Consider the following 16,845-nt stretch of genomic DNA (forward strand, 5'->3'; position numbering starts at 1 on the left):
GTCGTTCTTTTTTTTATATCATACGTATTACTCTGTGAACGATCAGATCCCGCAGAAGGGCGAGACTCTAGAGCATCAGTGAGGCATTTTCAGGGCTGGAGCTTGGCTGACTCAGGAAGTCAATGTGTGCGTCCCGTTACACACGTTCTTTACAGGATATAACATTTTAGACTGTAGAGTTCCTGTGCCCCTTGTTCCTCGTAGCCATCTCTTAAGAAAGGAAATTTTGAATGAAGAACAGAATACAAAACAATAGCGCCAATATTTTAATTTATTTATAATGTTCGAGATATCCGCAATAATTTGCACTATTTTGCTGAGAGAAAACTACTAAAGAAGTTAGTATATAGATAAGGTTTTTAAGACCTACTTTACACAAAGCGGCTTCTGAGGTGCTAACCATGTCCCAAAATCCGCTGCCTTGCCGATATAAATCAGAGAACATTTAGGGAGTTCGCCCTGATGTTAATCAGGGTGCCCTGCATTTGCCTTAGACATAACCTTAGAACTCACTCAGTGCGAACGAAAGTGATATCCAAGTCTAAAGCTTTATTTTTTGTTTAATGTTTTTTATTAGACGACTCGGGCTTCAAAAAACGTCCTTGCTGGCCACACAGCGTCAGTTATCATGCATCCGGCGGTCTTGAGCTTGTGGCTTGCCCTGGCCTGGGATTATCCTGCGCAGAAAGATAAAACAAATGGTTGGGATTAGAGCTACTGCGCATCGAGTTCATATAAAAATTAGCATCGATCCAAGAACTCGGTAGAAATGGCCGCAGTCAACACTGGTTGGCTACGAACGAATGGATTGAAATTTTCCCAAAAGAGACAGCACGGCAATAGAACCGTTTAGCAGGAATACTTTGTTTATGAGCGTTTAACGTCCCAAAGCGACTCAGGCTATGAGGGACGCCGTAGTGAACGGCTCCGGAAATTTCGACCACCTGGGGTTCTTTAACGTGCACTGACATCGCAGAGTACACGGACCTCTAGAATCTCGCCTCCATCGAAATTCGAGCGCTGCGGCCAGGATCGAACCCGCGTCTTTCGGGTCAGCAGCTGAGCGCCATAACCGCTGAGCCACCGCGGCGGCGAGCAGGAATGCTATCCACCAAACGTAGACAATTGGACTAGTTCCTTATGAAGTGCGTTACGAAGCATCGTTTCGATGCAGGACAACACGGATCAGCCGTGAGAAGACAACACGAACGCCGGACGTCAAGTTAATTTTATTTGCAAAAAACAGGCCTTCATGTAAAACCCAGGGAGGCACCATCGTTCAGATGAAACAATGAAATATAATGCGGAAGCCAGCTGACAATTATCCGAGGGGGCAAAAAAGAAAAGCAATCAAATAAAGGCACATGTACATTCTTGCACATCTCCATCGTTTCATGCCTGGCTGCCGCCATAAACACGTTTCCCTTAGACAGTCTAATTCCTTTCTCAGGAGGGCAAGAGAAGGGGCACTGGCGTAGTCATCTTTATCATTAGAGGTACGGAGGGCTTCACAGATTTGCTGGCTTTTGTGAGTACTGAACCTGCGGAACACAAGTGTTCGTCCCAAAAAAGCCTGGCATTGTTACTCATGCAAGCAACAGCGAGCGTGGTCCGCTAGATGACATTTGCCACCGAGTGAAGCAACTGTCCTGCAATGCTCTATCAAGGGTTCAAGGATGATGGATGTCACATTACAGCGCGCTTCCAGTTTGGGCGAATGCGGTACACAATACCAATCCAACAGTCAACGAGGGCTTCAGTGTTCCTAATATTTGTAGGCTGGCCTTTTTTTCATGTCCTTTACTAGGCAGAACCTGGGGCCCAGCTTTTAATGGGCTGAAAACAAAGCACGTACTCCCCACTTGCCCCTGACCTTCTAGTGGCGGTATGACTCCTTTCGCCGGAAGGGCACTACGACTCTAGCAAGCGTGCGTTTCCTAGCAATGCTAGCAATGAACGCTTGCTACAGCAACGCGGGACAGTTGCTTCACACAGTGGCGGAGGTATTTTAGCTGACCACAGTCGCCGTTGCTTCTACGAGCCAGTATGCGAGGCTTTTGAAGCGAAAAGCTTCACTACGCTAGTCAACACCGCGATTCGTGTGAGCCGGCGTATGTCGGAGCAAGAGTGACATCACGCACGGCGCAGTCTACTGCGCATGTGCGCCGCTGCTTCTCCTCCTCGCCACCGTTTGACCTTTCGCCGCAGCCGTGCGCAGTGCGCATTTCAAATGAGTTGTATATAAGGCGCGCTTGCCCATAGAACCGGTGCACGCTGCCGCGCGCTATGCGTTATTGTTCGACGTTCGCCGCAAACGGGTGTTTATCGCGGAGGCCGGCTACATAACGGCTTGCCAGAGAATAGGAGTGCGCATTCAACATGGAAGGAGAAGAGAGTGATATTACCGATACAGAAGTGCTCCCATGGGAGTTGGCTGAAAAGGAGCGAAGGAATGAAAGGCTGAAAGCTCAACCAGCGTCCTAGACACCCGAACAAAGAGAAGAACGTCTCGCTAAACGACGCAGCAGAGACAATCGCAATGTTTGCGGCTGATCATCTTGCTACCGCTACTCATAAATCATAAAGTATAACCAAAAGCTATACCGTAAGCATATCCATCGGCTAAATCATAAAGCCTAACCATAAGCTAAACCGTAAGCATAACAGCAGCTTTTTGCTTCGAGATATCCAAGGTTGACCTTAGCTAAGCCCCAGCGAATTTTTTTGCAACAAACGCGGGTACTGCGGAAGTTCAGTACTCATGCAGAAAAGGCGCTAAATCTGTAAAGCCCTCTGTATCTCTAATGATAAAGATTAATGTCCCAGAGCCCCTTCTGTTGAGCTCAGGAGAAATTAATTATATTATCTAAGAGCAAATGTGTTTATCGCGTTAGTTTGATAAAAAATAACGGATATGTGCAGGAATGTACGTGAGTAATCGTAAAGGTATGCCTGTATTTTATTGCTTGTTTAATTTTTGCAGCCTTGGATAACTATCACCTGGTTTCCCGATTATGTCCCCAGAGGTGCGTCTCTGGGTAAATAAAGGATGTGTTTTTTTGTGAATACAGTTCCATTATCAGCTGGAGTCTGTGTTGTTTGATTTCTCCTCGTACGCGTTTTTATGCGCCAAAACAATGTTTTAAAATCCCACACTATTCACCATTTCCTCAAGTGGAGGTGGGAGGGAGAGCAATAGTCATTTAGTCACCGACACCGTGTGATTTAACGATTCATTTTGTTAGGTCCTGTGCGATTCGGCGCTGCTCTAAGTGACGTAGGCTGAAGGGATGACGCAAATCTGGTGGTTTGAGAAACATGACTATGGCGCCGCACGAACGCACGGGAATGCTAATCTGGTATCGGTAAATAAACTGTGTAGTGATTGTGCGACGGATCGGCGGAGTGTGATTCGGGTGGCTCAGCCTCAAGAGCGCTATTGGTTTTTTTTGTGTTCTGTAGGCTCGTTCCTTCATTTTTTCTGTAATTCCGAAAGAAGTATAACCCAACAGATAGAGCTGTTTTATTTTTTGCAGGAGTACATTGTTACCTAATACTTACAGAGCCTTTCCTCTTCATCACCATGAATACAACTACGTGCAAGGCAGGACGGAAGCCTGCTCTACTAGTCGCCAGTTAACCTTCCCTTGTTAATTGGCGACTATTGTAAACTTCTCAGCCGCATCCGACCACTCGACCTTGGTGTCTTGTACCACGTTCAACTTCGTTTCGGAAACAGTACCTTATCAGAAGCTGCCACGGGTTATCTGCTGTCAACATTATACGTCCTGCTCATGCGCATGTTCTCTACATAACCTTAGCCTGGATGCCGTTACCATAATTTCTTCCCAGATCCAATTCGCTCTCCTCCTCTCTCTTAAGGCTACATCAATGTATATATACTTTGGACATGCTTTACTCTTCATTTACCTTTACTGAGCTTCATACTAGATGGTACGATGGCGCTGTGCCATACCATTAAGCACTTACTATCTTATTGAAGCGTTTTGCGCAATATGACCTGAGCAGAGCGGAAAACCTGCTGCAGCAGCGAAACGATCTGAAAAATGTCGTTCAGAATCGGGTGACAAGCAGTAAATTTTAATAAAAAGGACAGTATTGCTACCTTTTTCATTTCCGGCCATTTTTTTCCGTGCCTTGGTTACGCACAGACGAGGTTAGGGAATGCTTTCCGTACTTGTAAATCTGTCCTCGTATTGGCTTATGGGTAATCTTTCTGTTGCAAAAGCTAACTTCGAGACTGACTTTTTTGCCCTCAGCCATGAAACACACGTGACTCATTTGAACTATGAGTGCGTTCCTTTCCGGCGAAATGATGCCGCATATCTAACACCTGCGTTCTGGACACAATTCAACCGAGCACACAACGTCAGGTCCGATGAAATCACAATTTGGGAGTCCGTTATAGCTGACCATCTGGAACCGCAATTAAGAAACAAAAAGACATAGACAGAAGTGCGAAGAGCAGCAATAGGCTCACTCGAAAGGGCTGAAAGTTTTCTTCGTTTCTTCCTACTTGAGCCTCATAAAGCGGAAGGAAGGTTCCGCGGAAAATGGTGCCGGAAATTTTCAGAGTACGGTTCCCAACTTGTTTTGCCCACACTGCAAACGTCTAGAAAAGACCTTGTTTGCTCGTTTGTTCAAGGGTCAGTTACGGTTAACTTCAACTAAACGCACATAGCTTTCTAGCTCGGAGAGCCGCTTATGTATGATTCATGGTGGCTGTCTGAACGGAGCGAACATACTAGTTTTACTGTGCGCAGCGTTCACCCTCCGGAGCACAGCGCTGCCAAGGCATCCACCCAATCGCACGCCGCACTTGCCACCCGGTTGCTCTTTATCAACCGGGGAAGGAAAGCCTAAGCGCAGTTTTAAGTAGGCTAAGTACCTCTCGGAAGCCGGCGCCGGCGACCGCAGCGCTGATGCTCGGCAGCGAGCCCGCCACCGACGCCGTCGAGGCTGCGCGCTTACTTCTGGCAAAGGCTGTATCTTCAGCCTATATTTGTTGAGGTGCGCTAAATGAAAAAAAAAGGCACTGTACATAAATTCTATTGCTCAAGCGCCTTGTAACCGAAATTATACAGGATGAGGTCATCATCATCATTGTCAGTCTGACTACGTTCAATGGTGGGGAAAGGCCCCTCCATGTATCTCAAACTAACCCTGTTGTTTGCCAGTTGCGGCCACCGTATCCTCGCAAACTTCTTAATCTCGTCCGCCCGCCTAACTTTCTGCCGCCCCCTGCTATGCTTTCCTTCTCTTGGACTGCACTAACCTAACTTTCTACCGCCCTCTGCTACGCTTGCATTCTCTTCAAATTCACTACGTTGCGGTTACCTTGCCTTCACATTACGTGCCCTGCCCAAGCCCATTTCTTCCTCTTGATTTCTACTAGGCTGTCATTAACCCGCGTTTTCACCCTCGTCAACTCCGCCCTCTTCCGATCTCTTAACGTTATACCTATCATTTTTCTTTCCATACCTCGCCGCGTTGTCCTTAACTTAAAGATGCACTAAAGAGGAATCTGAACTCGTCTTTTTACCACGGGAACTCGATCTACACGCTTCGAGCATTCTTGGACACTTCGAAATATTGGCCTGTGCGGCCGTTTTCCATATTTTAAATCGGATTAAACGTCCCAGCTCCCGCCATTTTTTAATTCGCCGCAGACTCTAGGAGGAGTGAACCAAACTTTCATCCAGTCTCGCGGCGGCTTGCGGCTCAGCCAACGGCGGATTGATGCGTAGCGATCGGCGAAAGCAAAGGGCCCACGCGTATTTTTATTTCCGCGTGCGTAATTTGCGGCTACGCAGCCTCAGGCTGGATTTATTTACTCACGGAAAGCTAAAAACTAAATAAAAGTGAAAGCGAAATGCCACGTGACTGCCTGCAAGGCACTCCACATGTTAGTTGACTCCTCCTACCGTCTGCGGCGAGTTCTTAAAAAAGCGGGAGACAGGACGTTAAATTAGTGCAATTTATATTAGTGCAATCGACAACACAGGACGATAATTCGAGGTTTCTAAGAATGCTCAGAACGTGTCGCTCTAGTTCCCGCGGTAAGGAAAGGATCTGAACTCGTCGTTTTTTAAAAAGACGAGTTCAGATTCCTCTTCAGTGCGCCTTTAAGTTGAATCCTTTTTGCTGCCTACCCGCTTGTGCCCGCCAGTGAGCACTGGTCAACATCATCATCAGCAGCCTGACTACACCCACTGCAGGGCAAAGGCCTCTCCCTTGTCTCTCCAATTAACCTTGTCCTTCGCCAGTTGCGGCCACTGTATTCCCGCAAACTTCTTAATCTGATCCGCCCATCTAACCTTCTGCCGCCCCCTGCTACGCTTGCCTTCTCTTGGAATCCACTCCGTTACCCTTAAGGACCAGCGGTTATCTTGCCTTCGCATTACATGCCCTGCCCAAGCCCATTTCTTCCTCTTGATTTCAACTAGGATATCATTAACCCGCGTTTGTTTCCTCACCCACTCCGCCCTCTTCCGATCTCTTAACGTTACACCTATCATTTTTCTTTCCATAGCTCGCTGCGTTGTCTTTAAGCTAAACCTTTTTTGTTAGCCTATCCGTTTCTGCCCAACAGGTGCGCGCGGGTAAGATACAGCTGTTGTATACTTCTCTCCTCAGGGATATTGATAAACTGCCATTCATGATCTGAGAGAACCTGCCATATGCGCTCCGCCCCATTCTTATTCGTCTAGTTATTTCCCTCTCATCATCCGGATCTGCGGTCACTACCTGCCCTAAGTAGACATATTCTCTTACTACTTCCAGCACTTTGCTACCAACTGCGAACTGCTGTTCCCTTGCTAGGTTGTTGAACATTACTTTAGTTTTCTGCATGTTCATTGCACTGGTAAGATATAGCTATTGCATACCTTTCTCTTGAGGAATATTAGTGAACTGCCATTCATGCTTTGAGAGATCCTACTATATACGCTCCACCCATTCTTATCCTTCTGGTTATTTCCCTCTCATGGTTCGGATCAGCGGTCACTACCTGTCCAAAGTCGACGTATTCCCTTACCACTTCAAGCACCTGGCTACCAATTGTGAACTGGTGTTCTCTTGAATTCTGACAAGGTTCCCAAACGTGCACTAGGTGACCACTTCGCGCCAGGTGCATCACATATGCTAATGTGGTACTATACCAAAGCGAGGTAAAATCAGTAGGCGCTTATTTAAAACTACTCTTTAGTCAGGCCTACAGAGTACAAAAGATGCAACACCGAACTTCGAGCGTCAAAAGACGAGCGTCAAAGACGACGATTGAAACGAAAACAGCAATAAGGCGGCAGCTGAGGAAGCCTGAATACTAGCGCACTTTCCACTTTGATAGAGGGATGTACGCCATGCGAACGTTTTATTGGACACTGCCTCCATTTTTCCTCCAGCAGCTCACATTTTTCTGTTATTTTGTTGCCGTTGCAATTATTCACTTGGTGATTTATTTTACGCTGATCGTACGTGAACTTTACAGGTAAGAAACCACGTAATCATTGAGGAAGCATTATATGTCACATTGTAACAAAAGCCGGCATTCATCGCCGTCGATGGCACGAAATTCCTCAGACACGACACCACGCTCTCAGACGACCTCAGCGTTTAGCATACGATGGTGACGTCTACAGCAAACAAGAATACAAAATCTCTTCCGAAGGTTCGGGGAATTGAAAGAAGGCGAGAACACCTTCAGAGTGCTAGGCAAGAGCGCAAACCTTAGGCCACATAAGAGCTTTCTTTTTGGACAATGTGTTATTGCAGTGAACATATGTTATATTTACCTGAAATGCTTACAGAGGTTTTAGGAAATGAAATGAAAGACGCCTGAAACAGGCAGAGCAGCAGAGCACTAGACAGGAGGTACGGCTCAGCACGTCACCACGAAAGAGTGCAATTCTAGTTCAAAATTGGTTTGTTACTGCACTTTTCCCAGTTGAACAATCATTAGGCAGAAATGAAAATTCGGCGAAACAACTGATTGTCACTGCCTGTCAATCATTCTACTTTTTCATAAGTTGTGTAGTCCAGAAAAAAAAAAAACATTTTAAGAGGTTCATCACCATATTGGACTGCTGTGAGATACCGAATTTTGTGAGAAGAAAAAAAGAATTCGCTCTTTCAAGGTTCGTTGCAACAGATCCCAGAACAAAATTACGAGCAAGCTTATAATTGATGAAGCCATGTTCGTTTGGGTGAAGAACATCACACAGGCTTCAGTTCACAGATGACAAGAAAATGTCCTTTTTCTGAAGTCAAGTTTTCACGGGCAATGTTTCCATTTGTAACTTCCAGAAGAAAGTCTCAGTGCAATGTGAAAACAACATTTCTCCCACCCGCGTAAAGACATCATGTCCAAGCAATCCAAAGTACATAAATGGGGGATAAAGAGGAAGAGGGAAGGCAGGGATGTCAACCAAAAGGGTGCTCACGGTGGCAATTCTGCCCTGCATCGCGCGGCAAGTAAGAGTAGAGGAAAGCATCGGAATCAAGTCTTTGTACAAGCGTTTTGGCGGCACTGAGAATACGAACTCAAATGAAAAACAGACTGCCAGAGAACGCACAGCAAATTATACCTCATGCATGAGCTCTCAAGGACAGGGATGGTCAATTAAGTTTGAGGACACAATGAGTGTCGGCAAAGCATTAAATAATTCTGTTTGCAAAAACGCTCAAAGTATTGGATAAGAAGTGTCACGAAAAACATAAAACGAGCAACATTGTGCCTCACTTGAAGATGGAATAAGCATAGCCCACCCGCGCTGCCAGGTCGAAAAAGGTAATCGCATGGCATAGGTTCCATAGAAGAGCTCCGAAAAAAAATTGCAAAAACTCTGTAAAAGCGACGAATAGAAATCCTATCGCAGTGAATAATCCGTACCACGTAATAAATTTTTGTTGCTAGAAAAAAAGTATTTTCAAAAGTTTTCACTGTGCCTGTACGCGCTAATGGTACGTCAAAGTAGTGGACGGTACCCACGTCCATGCCACTTGAACTTGTGTATATCCCCACAATAAAAACCACAGACCACAACTCTTGGAATCGCTCATCTGGGAACCCGAAACTTTGCCAAACTGCTTCGTTGAGCGAACAACTTCATCCACGCCAGATTTGTCTACGGAGAAAAACGCCAGATCATCTGCATAAGCGCATACTTTGATCTCACGATCTATGATTTGGAAACCTCAAATACACTCTGTAGATTGCTCATACAAGTGGAAGCAGGTGTGGTGATAATGGACTCCCCTGTTTGACAGACGAAGAGGTGGAGACGGGTTTGGAAAGAAAACCATTCACAATCGTGAAAGGCAACAAAACGGCGTTTCTTCTTGGCGAATGAAGGTGAACCATGAGTATGCTATCCTTACAACTGTATGCTATTTAGTAGGCGAGTCATTAGGAAGGAATCTCTAACGAACCTTGCAACAGAGCTCCGGATTAGACAATGATTTATCATTAAAAGCTTGTGAGCAGTCGCAAGTACCCTCCCTAATTTTTTTATTCGATATAACATCACTTCCTTCAGCATGCCCTCAAACTCAACACGCTATGCATTTTACAGGATAGAAAACTTCAGAGTAAGTTCACCGGCTTTTGAAGCTTTTCTCGAGTAGGAAAAGAATATAATGCGCTATTCGATAATCTTCTAGACAGCCGTTTCCTTGAAGGTTATTGAAGTATTTGTGCTTGGCTTTGCATATTGTATATTACCTTCTACACCGCCTGCTACCCCATTACAAGATTTACGGAATTATACAATAAGTATGATTTACGTAGTTGCACATTAAGTATATCCTAGACCTTTTCCCTTTCATTCTCATCTTTTTTTATGAAATAACGACGAGAAGGCTTATGCCTATTTTGGATTGTTATGTCTGGTAACCATCCCGGGTGCTGATTTTTCGACGTTTATTTTTGTTAAAAAGGAATGAAAAATTTTCTCACTTTGAGCCCGTTGGTTCAGCGTCCCCCAAAACCTGTGCCGCTCTGTTTTGGATTGAGAAAAAAATAATAAAGACATGTTAGCACATAGCCTAAACAAATAAATTAAGAAGACTTCAAAAGTAGTGACCCACCGAACAATGTCGATGTCTTTACGTGGCTCACCTTATGTATCCTGGTGCAAACTGTCGAACAACCCCCGCCACTCTGTTCCGATTACAAAAAAATAAAGATAACAATATATTATCACATAATATAAATAGATTACAATAAACGAGCTGGAAAATACTGGACCATTGCCATCCCGGTAGTCTCTACTGTCGCCTCAGCTTGAATATTTTCCTAACCGTGCGATTACGCGAGTGAAACTCTTTTCTACGCAATGAAGGGCTGCGCCAGTTCTTCGCACAACGCCAACCGGAGAAAGAGATACCTGAACTCCTACCGTGAGTAGGCGACTTTGGCCGAAGCGCTGTGGCGACTGAGGCCGACAACCATCACCCCCTAAAAAATAATCTCTCTACGCTAACAACGCGGCAGCACAAGCTACGAGACTAAAGCATGGGCTTCGTAAAGCGTCTATCTCGTGTCATCCCCCACGAGCCAACGGTCTTAATAAGAGGCCAGGGGTTCATTCAGACCCCGGTACTCTAACACCCCCCCCCCCCCTTTCTGTCGCCTCCTGGTATAAGGGCCCATTTATTCTCTTGCTCTCTTCCTGTCTTCCCTCCCCCCCCCCCTCTCGAAAAACCGTCGCTGCTGTCGCAGATGGTATCCAGCACACGAAGGCGCACAGTACAGAAAAAGGTCGTTTCAAGTCTATGGGTGTCAGCGCCTTTAAAATTCCCCAATAAGCTGTTCCGAAAAGAAACAAAAGCTCCGTGTGAACTGCGAGACGACGCTAACGTCCTTGTCCACCCTGCTGGCGAAAGCAGATCAGCAGTGGTCAAGGACCGTCGCAACTACGAGTCCAATGCTCTGATAAGCAGTTATCGTATGATAAGCTAGCCAAGAATCTGGCCTCGCATACCCTATCGAACGTCTACACAAGCAGTAAGTCTAAGCTCTCCATCATCATCATAGCCCTCACTGTGTGCGCTGAAGCACAAATGCCTCTTCCATTTCCCTACAATAAACCTTTACTCTGCGGCCACCTTATCCTGCAGACTTTCTAATCTCATCCTTCTGCCTCACTTTCTGTCGCCTCCTAGTGTGCTTTCCTGATCTTCTAGGTGCCCATTTATTCTCCTGCTCTCTTCCTGTGAATGTTTCTACTGTCATTTTGCATTTCAAGCTTTTTCCGTTGTCAATTACCACCCACGTTGCTCACTATTGGTGAGTGCCAACAGGATACAGCTGCTATATTATTTCCTCTTAAGCGGTACCGCTAAACTACCATTCATCATCTGAGAGTACCTACCAACTGATCTCTCCCCCATTTTCAAGTATTCTTGTAGTTATTTAACTCTTGTGCTTCTTGACAGCGGTCGCTGCTTTCCTAAGGAGATGCATTCTCTTACCACTTCAAACGCTTCGCAGCCTATTGTAAACTGCGGTTCTCTTACAAAACCGTTGATTACTCTTTTATTTTTTATGCATAGTAATTTTTACACCTACAATATAACTTTACTTGTCTAGGTCCAAGATCCTGCTTTGCAGTTCGTCCCCTAAATCGGCAAGGCAATGTGACCAGCAAATCGGAGAACATTAAGGTATCTTCCGTCTACTTTTATCCCCAAACCTTTCGAGTTATATTTTCTGGATGTCTCCAGCAAACACGCGGTGAATACGACGGGATATATATTGTATCTCCCAGACACCATTCCTGATTGCAATATAACCACTTTCTTTAATACTGTAGCGGCTGTGCAGCCGATACCGATATCTTGCAGTACCTTTGCATCTGGCTCTTCTAAATCTTCATTCGGCAGTGCCTTCAAGCTTCTACAGTGTGCCTAAAATTTTCTAAACGGACATTCCACTGCGTCATCTCTAAATTGCACGGTATCTTCACTCAGCCTTCTTATGCTCTACCCTTGCAGCGTACCGGTTACACTCATCGAAAAAGCTCCTGCGCCTGTGCAATACTGCGGGCATATCACGCAGCCTTTGTTAGGCTTACATCCAGATGCCACGTTAGTCGCAGTTAAGAATAAATGGGCACGCGCAGGTCCTATAATGCGAAAGCTATATAACCGATGGTCGTTAAGGGTAATGGACCCGATTCCAAGAGAAGGCAGGCGTAGCAGACGCCAGCAGATTACCTTTTCGATAGGTGAGATTGGGAAGATTGCGCATTTGCGATGGCAGCAGCTGGTAAAGGACGTTGTTTATTGCAGAGGCATATGGGAGGGACCTTTGTCCTGTAGTCGGCGTGGTTAGGCTGATGATGAAAGTGATATCTCAGAGCTGAACATATAAGATGACGACGGACGGGTCTCTTTTGACGTGGTGTCGTTATTCGCCGGTGTTTCAGTGCCCCTGGCCGTCTCTGTTGCACCCAACGTAATGAAAACGGCCCAAATCGGGACTACCTAACGCTACTAAGCATTGACGAAATATGCCGCCTCCTGGATTTGGGCCGCCACGCGATGCATATTAACGTAATCATCATCATCAGCTGATTACGCCCAGTGCAGGGCAAAGGCCTCTCCCCTGTCTCTCCAATTAACCCTGCCCTTCGCCATTTGCGGCCACCGTATTCCCGCAAATTTCGTAATCTCCTCCGCCCACCTAACTCTGCCGCCCCCTGCTACGCTTGCCTTCTCTTGGAATCCACTCGGTTACGCTTAAGGACCAGCGGTTATCTTGTCTTCGCGTTACATGCCCTGCCCAAGCCCACTTCTTCCTATTGATTTCAACTGGATGTCATTAACCCGTGTTTGCTCTCTCACCCACTCTGCCCGCTTCCGATCTCTTAAAGTTACTATCATTTTTGACTCCATAGCTCGCTGCGTTGTCCTTAACTTAAGCTGAACCGTTTTCGTTAACCTCCATGTTTCTTCCCCATAGGGGAGTACCTGTAAAATACAGCTGTTGTATACTTTTCTCCTCAGGGATATTGGTAAACTGCCATTCATGACCTGAGAGAACCTGCCATATACGCTCCACCCCATTCTTGTTTTTCTAGTTGTTTCCCTCTCATGATCCGGATCAGCTGCCGCTACCTTCCTAAACGGTCATGTTCTCTTACTACTTCCAGCACCGCGCCATCAATTGCGAACTGCTGTTCTCTTCGTAGACTGTTGAGTATTACTTTGGTTTTCTGCACCGTTCAGCTCTGCCTGTCTAATTCATTCATCATGCTTTGCAGTTCATGTCCTGAGTGATTAGCAAGGCAATGTCTTCAGTTAATTTCGGTCACAGTTGGCAGTATAACTATGGAAGGACATCAAAAGACGGTTATTTACTATCTTCAGTGAACAGCCAAAGATTTTCTTGCGATAAGTAGATGGTTCATTCTGCGAGATGAAACGCCTCGAGTAAAAAGCCTGATGTGATACTTAACAACCCAGAACTGGTTACTCTGTTTGCAGTTGAACGTGAAGAGCAGGGCAGCTTTCTTTTTCTCGACGCCCTACGCACGAGGCGCGAAAGAGACTTGCGGTTGGGATGTGCAAATAATTGCAAATTTCGAATAGCGAACTGATCTAACAAAACTTCTGTTTGGGCTAGATGGTGCATAGGGATGGTGCTCTCTTACCTGCGAACTGATCATTTTCTTATTCTGTTATTCGAACAACTCAAACAGTGTGTATTCAAATTCTTCGAAACAAAAGGAGTATGTCCTCATCTTCTCGAATACTTTTGGAACAAGTGGAATGAAGTACGAGTCAGGCCCAGAATATTTTTCTTCGAGGAGTGTACCAAAACGGAGTTAACACCAACAACACGTACCATTGTGCCGCAATCAGGATGCTCGGGATAAAGGGTTCAGCGGCGAGACGCGGTCCATTCGTGTGGCGGCGTTCATAATGCTCATACGACCAATACTGGACGACCTGGCAGGGCTCAGGAAAGTGTAGCAAATTCTTCCTTGGTTTTCGACCTCGAAGGCAATTGCTCGCACGAAGCTGTTCCTTGATGTGCTGCTGTATGGTTTATTCTCTTCCGTTATAAAGATAATTTCCCTACATGCATCATTTCGCGGTCATAGATGTAATATGCTTTCTTTGTGTTGCGACACCTTCGTGAAAACGTGTGTTGCCTCTTTTAACCACTATAGCTTTAACTCCACAAGTTAAAGCACCTGACACGAGAACACGAATGCCTGAGGTCACGGCCACACCATCATGAATTGGTTCATTTCTCGAACGCTGACCTGGCAATGCAAGAGCGGGTTGGTGCTTCATACTGATCAATTCGCGCTACGAGGAACATACACACGGAAACACAAACGGACGAATGCGCTTCGTCCGTTTGTGTCTCCGTGTGTATGTCCCTTGTAGCGCGAATTGATTAGTCTGATCTGGCGTTCCATGAGGGCGCGTGTTCCGCCACAAGCCGTCGACACCGAGGCCCGGCCCGCAGAGACGGAGTCCGGTATTCTCAACACACATAGAATGCCGAGGACCTGGAAGTAGTGACGGCCAGGGAGCTGAGCGGAGGAAACGAGGCAAGGCAAATTCTGTGGTTGGTGGTGTGGTCGGTATTGAAGATTGGGCGAGTTGGTAATCCACTGAGTAATACAGCGTGAATTCAAACAAGGCCGATGAAGACAGCCGAGGACGAGAGCTGAGCGGTCGCCCTAGCATTTCTTTCTTCATCCCTGTTTCGATGTGCGCTGTATAACTCAGGTTTGGTTTATTGGGATTTTATGTTCCAAAGCGACTCAGGCTATAAGGGACGCGCTGTTTAACTCAATCGGTGTGGTCGATGCAGGCAGGCTTGAGTCTATCGACTAACACGACTGTCGGCTTGTCGAGGACGCCTATTTTGAAGTGCTTGGACCTGCATTCTAGAACTTGATACGGCACCGTATATGGCCGCTGTAAAGAGCGCCGTGTGGCATTGGTGCGGAGAAAGGCACGAGTCGTGGTGTATATGTCGCTGAATATAAAGGGTGCTTCTGTAGGCTTGAGGCCAGGCTGCACGCGTCCAGCCGCAGTGAGAGAGGGTTGCAGGCTTTGGAAGAATGAGGGTGCCTTCAAGGATTGCTAGCAGAAAAGAGGCTGGACAAGCTCTGCCTGAAGGTGCAAGGTTGTGCCATTGAGAAATCGAGTTGAGGCGCATTGCAATTCTTCCCGGAGAGCAGCACAGGAACTTAAAAAGGAATAGTGGACAGAAATCAACCAAGTATGCCGAGTCCCCATATGCCGTGAGCGCCACCTTGAGCTTCCTGTGGGGACGCTGGACAAGTCCGTTGGCTTGAGGATAAGTTGTTATGACGCAGTGTACGCCGAAGCGGGTGGTTAGTTTTCGGAGGAGTGCACTCTCGAAGTACATCCTCTGTCGGCTTTAAAATCGGTTGGAATGCCGAAACGTCAAAGCCTGGTAGCGTAACTCGGTCTTGTCGACGATGGGCCTCGAGAAAAGAAGCGCGTGGAGCTTTCCTGTCATTTCTTTTGTGTTGACTTTAAGTCAGGCAAAGTCCTGTCGATCCTTGTTCCCTCTATCTTCCATCTGCGTCTAGTCCAAGCACACACCATTGGCAAAAACTCGTGCGCATTCCTTACGTAAAAAGCTTCAGCGGAACCATAGCTCACACTCTCAGAAAAAAAAAGGGATGTGAACAACGAACAAGCCAACTTGTAGCATCGGACACCACATTCTCTCCCGAAGGACCGTAATACCGAAGAAAAGGCGCAAGGTCTTGAGTACAAGATCAATGGATTTGAATACCTCGCATCATGGGCTGGATAACACTTAACTGAATGGATGAAGCTGCGCAAACATGACGTTAGAGGAATGAATAGCGAGTGAAGCGCGCAGGCAGAGCACTGCGAGGTATGGTACCACAAAATTGACCTTGACGGAAATATTGTGCTGGAGGAAGAAAAAAACACGAAGAGGGTTACTGGTGAGGACCTGGCATATTTAACAGATGCGAGGAAATGTTAATCGCTTATTTCTCTTTAACTGCGAAGTTTCTGAGAAAGCTGTATAGATTTCTTTTGCAGCCGTTTGGCTGCATTTGGGGGGATGCCAGGGAGTAATTACTACCTGATCGTTTGAATAAACGTTCGCAGCTAACTACCCGGCCTAATACAAAACACCAAAGAACTCATGTTCTCGGTTTGGTTTGGTTTGGCTTGGAGATAAGGGCGATAAAAATATAAAGAATTGCTGATGGTTTCGCATTTCTGAGCACAAAATAATGTGCGAAAGCACAGTTTTTAGCAGGCGCACACCACTGCCACGTACCTGCAAGCGTGACTAAGGTGTCCACTGACACAGGGGCAGCCAGTTATGCGCGTCATAACGTTTTCATCGTCAAAGCCGATTTACGCAATGTAGGCCACAGACCAATGCTCGGGTTACCCAGGGATCCAGTTATGCCTGTCTTCGCCATTTCCATCGTCATTGCCAATTTACCCAATGTGCGCTTGCCCCCTATGTTCCAGTGTGCCCCTATGTTCTGTAGAAATGTTGTTAACGTGAACGCGTACTGCTCTAGTGCCGTGTTTGTGCCGCATTCTTGTCGACGCCAACGCAGGCAACACATCTCTTTGTCACTGCCGCCACATAGCCCTAATATTGGTTTGTTGGCAGTATTAGTTGAATGCACAGGGGGAAAGAGTGTTGAATTTAACACGAGGCGCGTTGGGCCATGCACTTCCGTGCAATAAAGGAAAAAAAATGGAACGATAGCATAGCGCTCTTGCCCAGTGGCCAGGGAAGCTGATATGTTTACGCCTCCGCAGTTTCGAATC

At 46.3% G+C, this 16,845-nt stretch overlaps 1 protein-coding gene across 4 annotated transcripts in view; it reads right to left on the reverse strand.

Moving 5' to 3' along the window:
* Positions 1-253: 253 nt before the first annotated feature.
* Positions 254-16,845, reverse strand: part of LOC149334600 (uncharacterized) — a 32,438-nt gene continuing 15,846 nt past the window's right edge. For 3 of the 4 annotated variants that reach the window (XM_089556280.1, XM_089556279.1, XM_089556283.1), the window contains 3 exons: positions 10,139-10,180; positions 9,977-10,018; positions 254-677 (listed from right to left, as the gene is read on the reverse strand). In XM_089556280.1, coding sequence (XP_089412406.1) covers positions 620-677; positions 9,977-10,018; positions 10,139-10,180 — 142 coding nt within the window. In that variant the 3' untranslated portion in view covers positions 254-619. The remainder of the gene's footprint in view (positions 678-9,976; positions 10,019-10,138; positions 10,181-16,845) is intronic. The other variant, XM_089556281.1, reaches the window with a different exon arrangement.

The sequence above is a fragment of the Amblyomma mixtum genome, chromosome 8, assembly GCF_055824585.1.
Source record: "Amblyomma mixtum isolate Tamu chromosome 8, ASM5582458v1, whole genome shotgun sequence".
Classification (NCBI taxonomy): Eukaryota; Metazoa; Arthropoda; class Arachnida; order Ixodida; family Ixodidae; genus Amblyomma; species Amblyomma mixtum.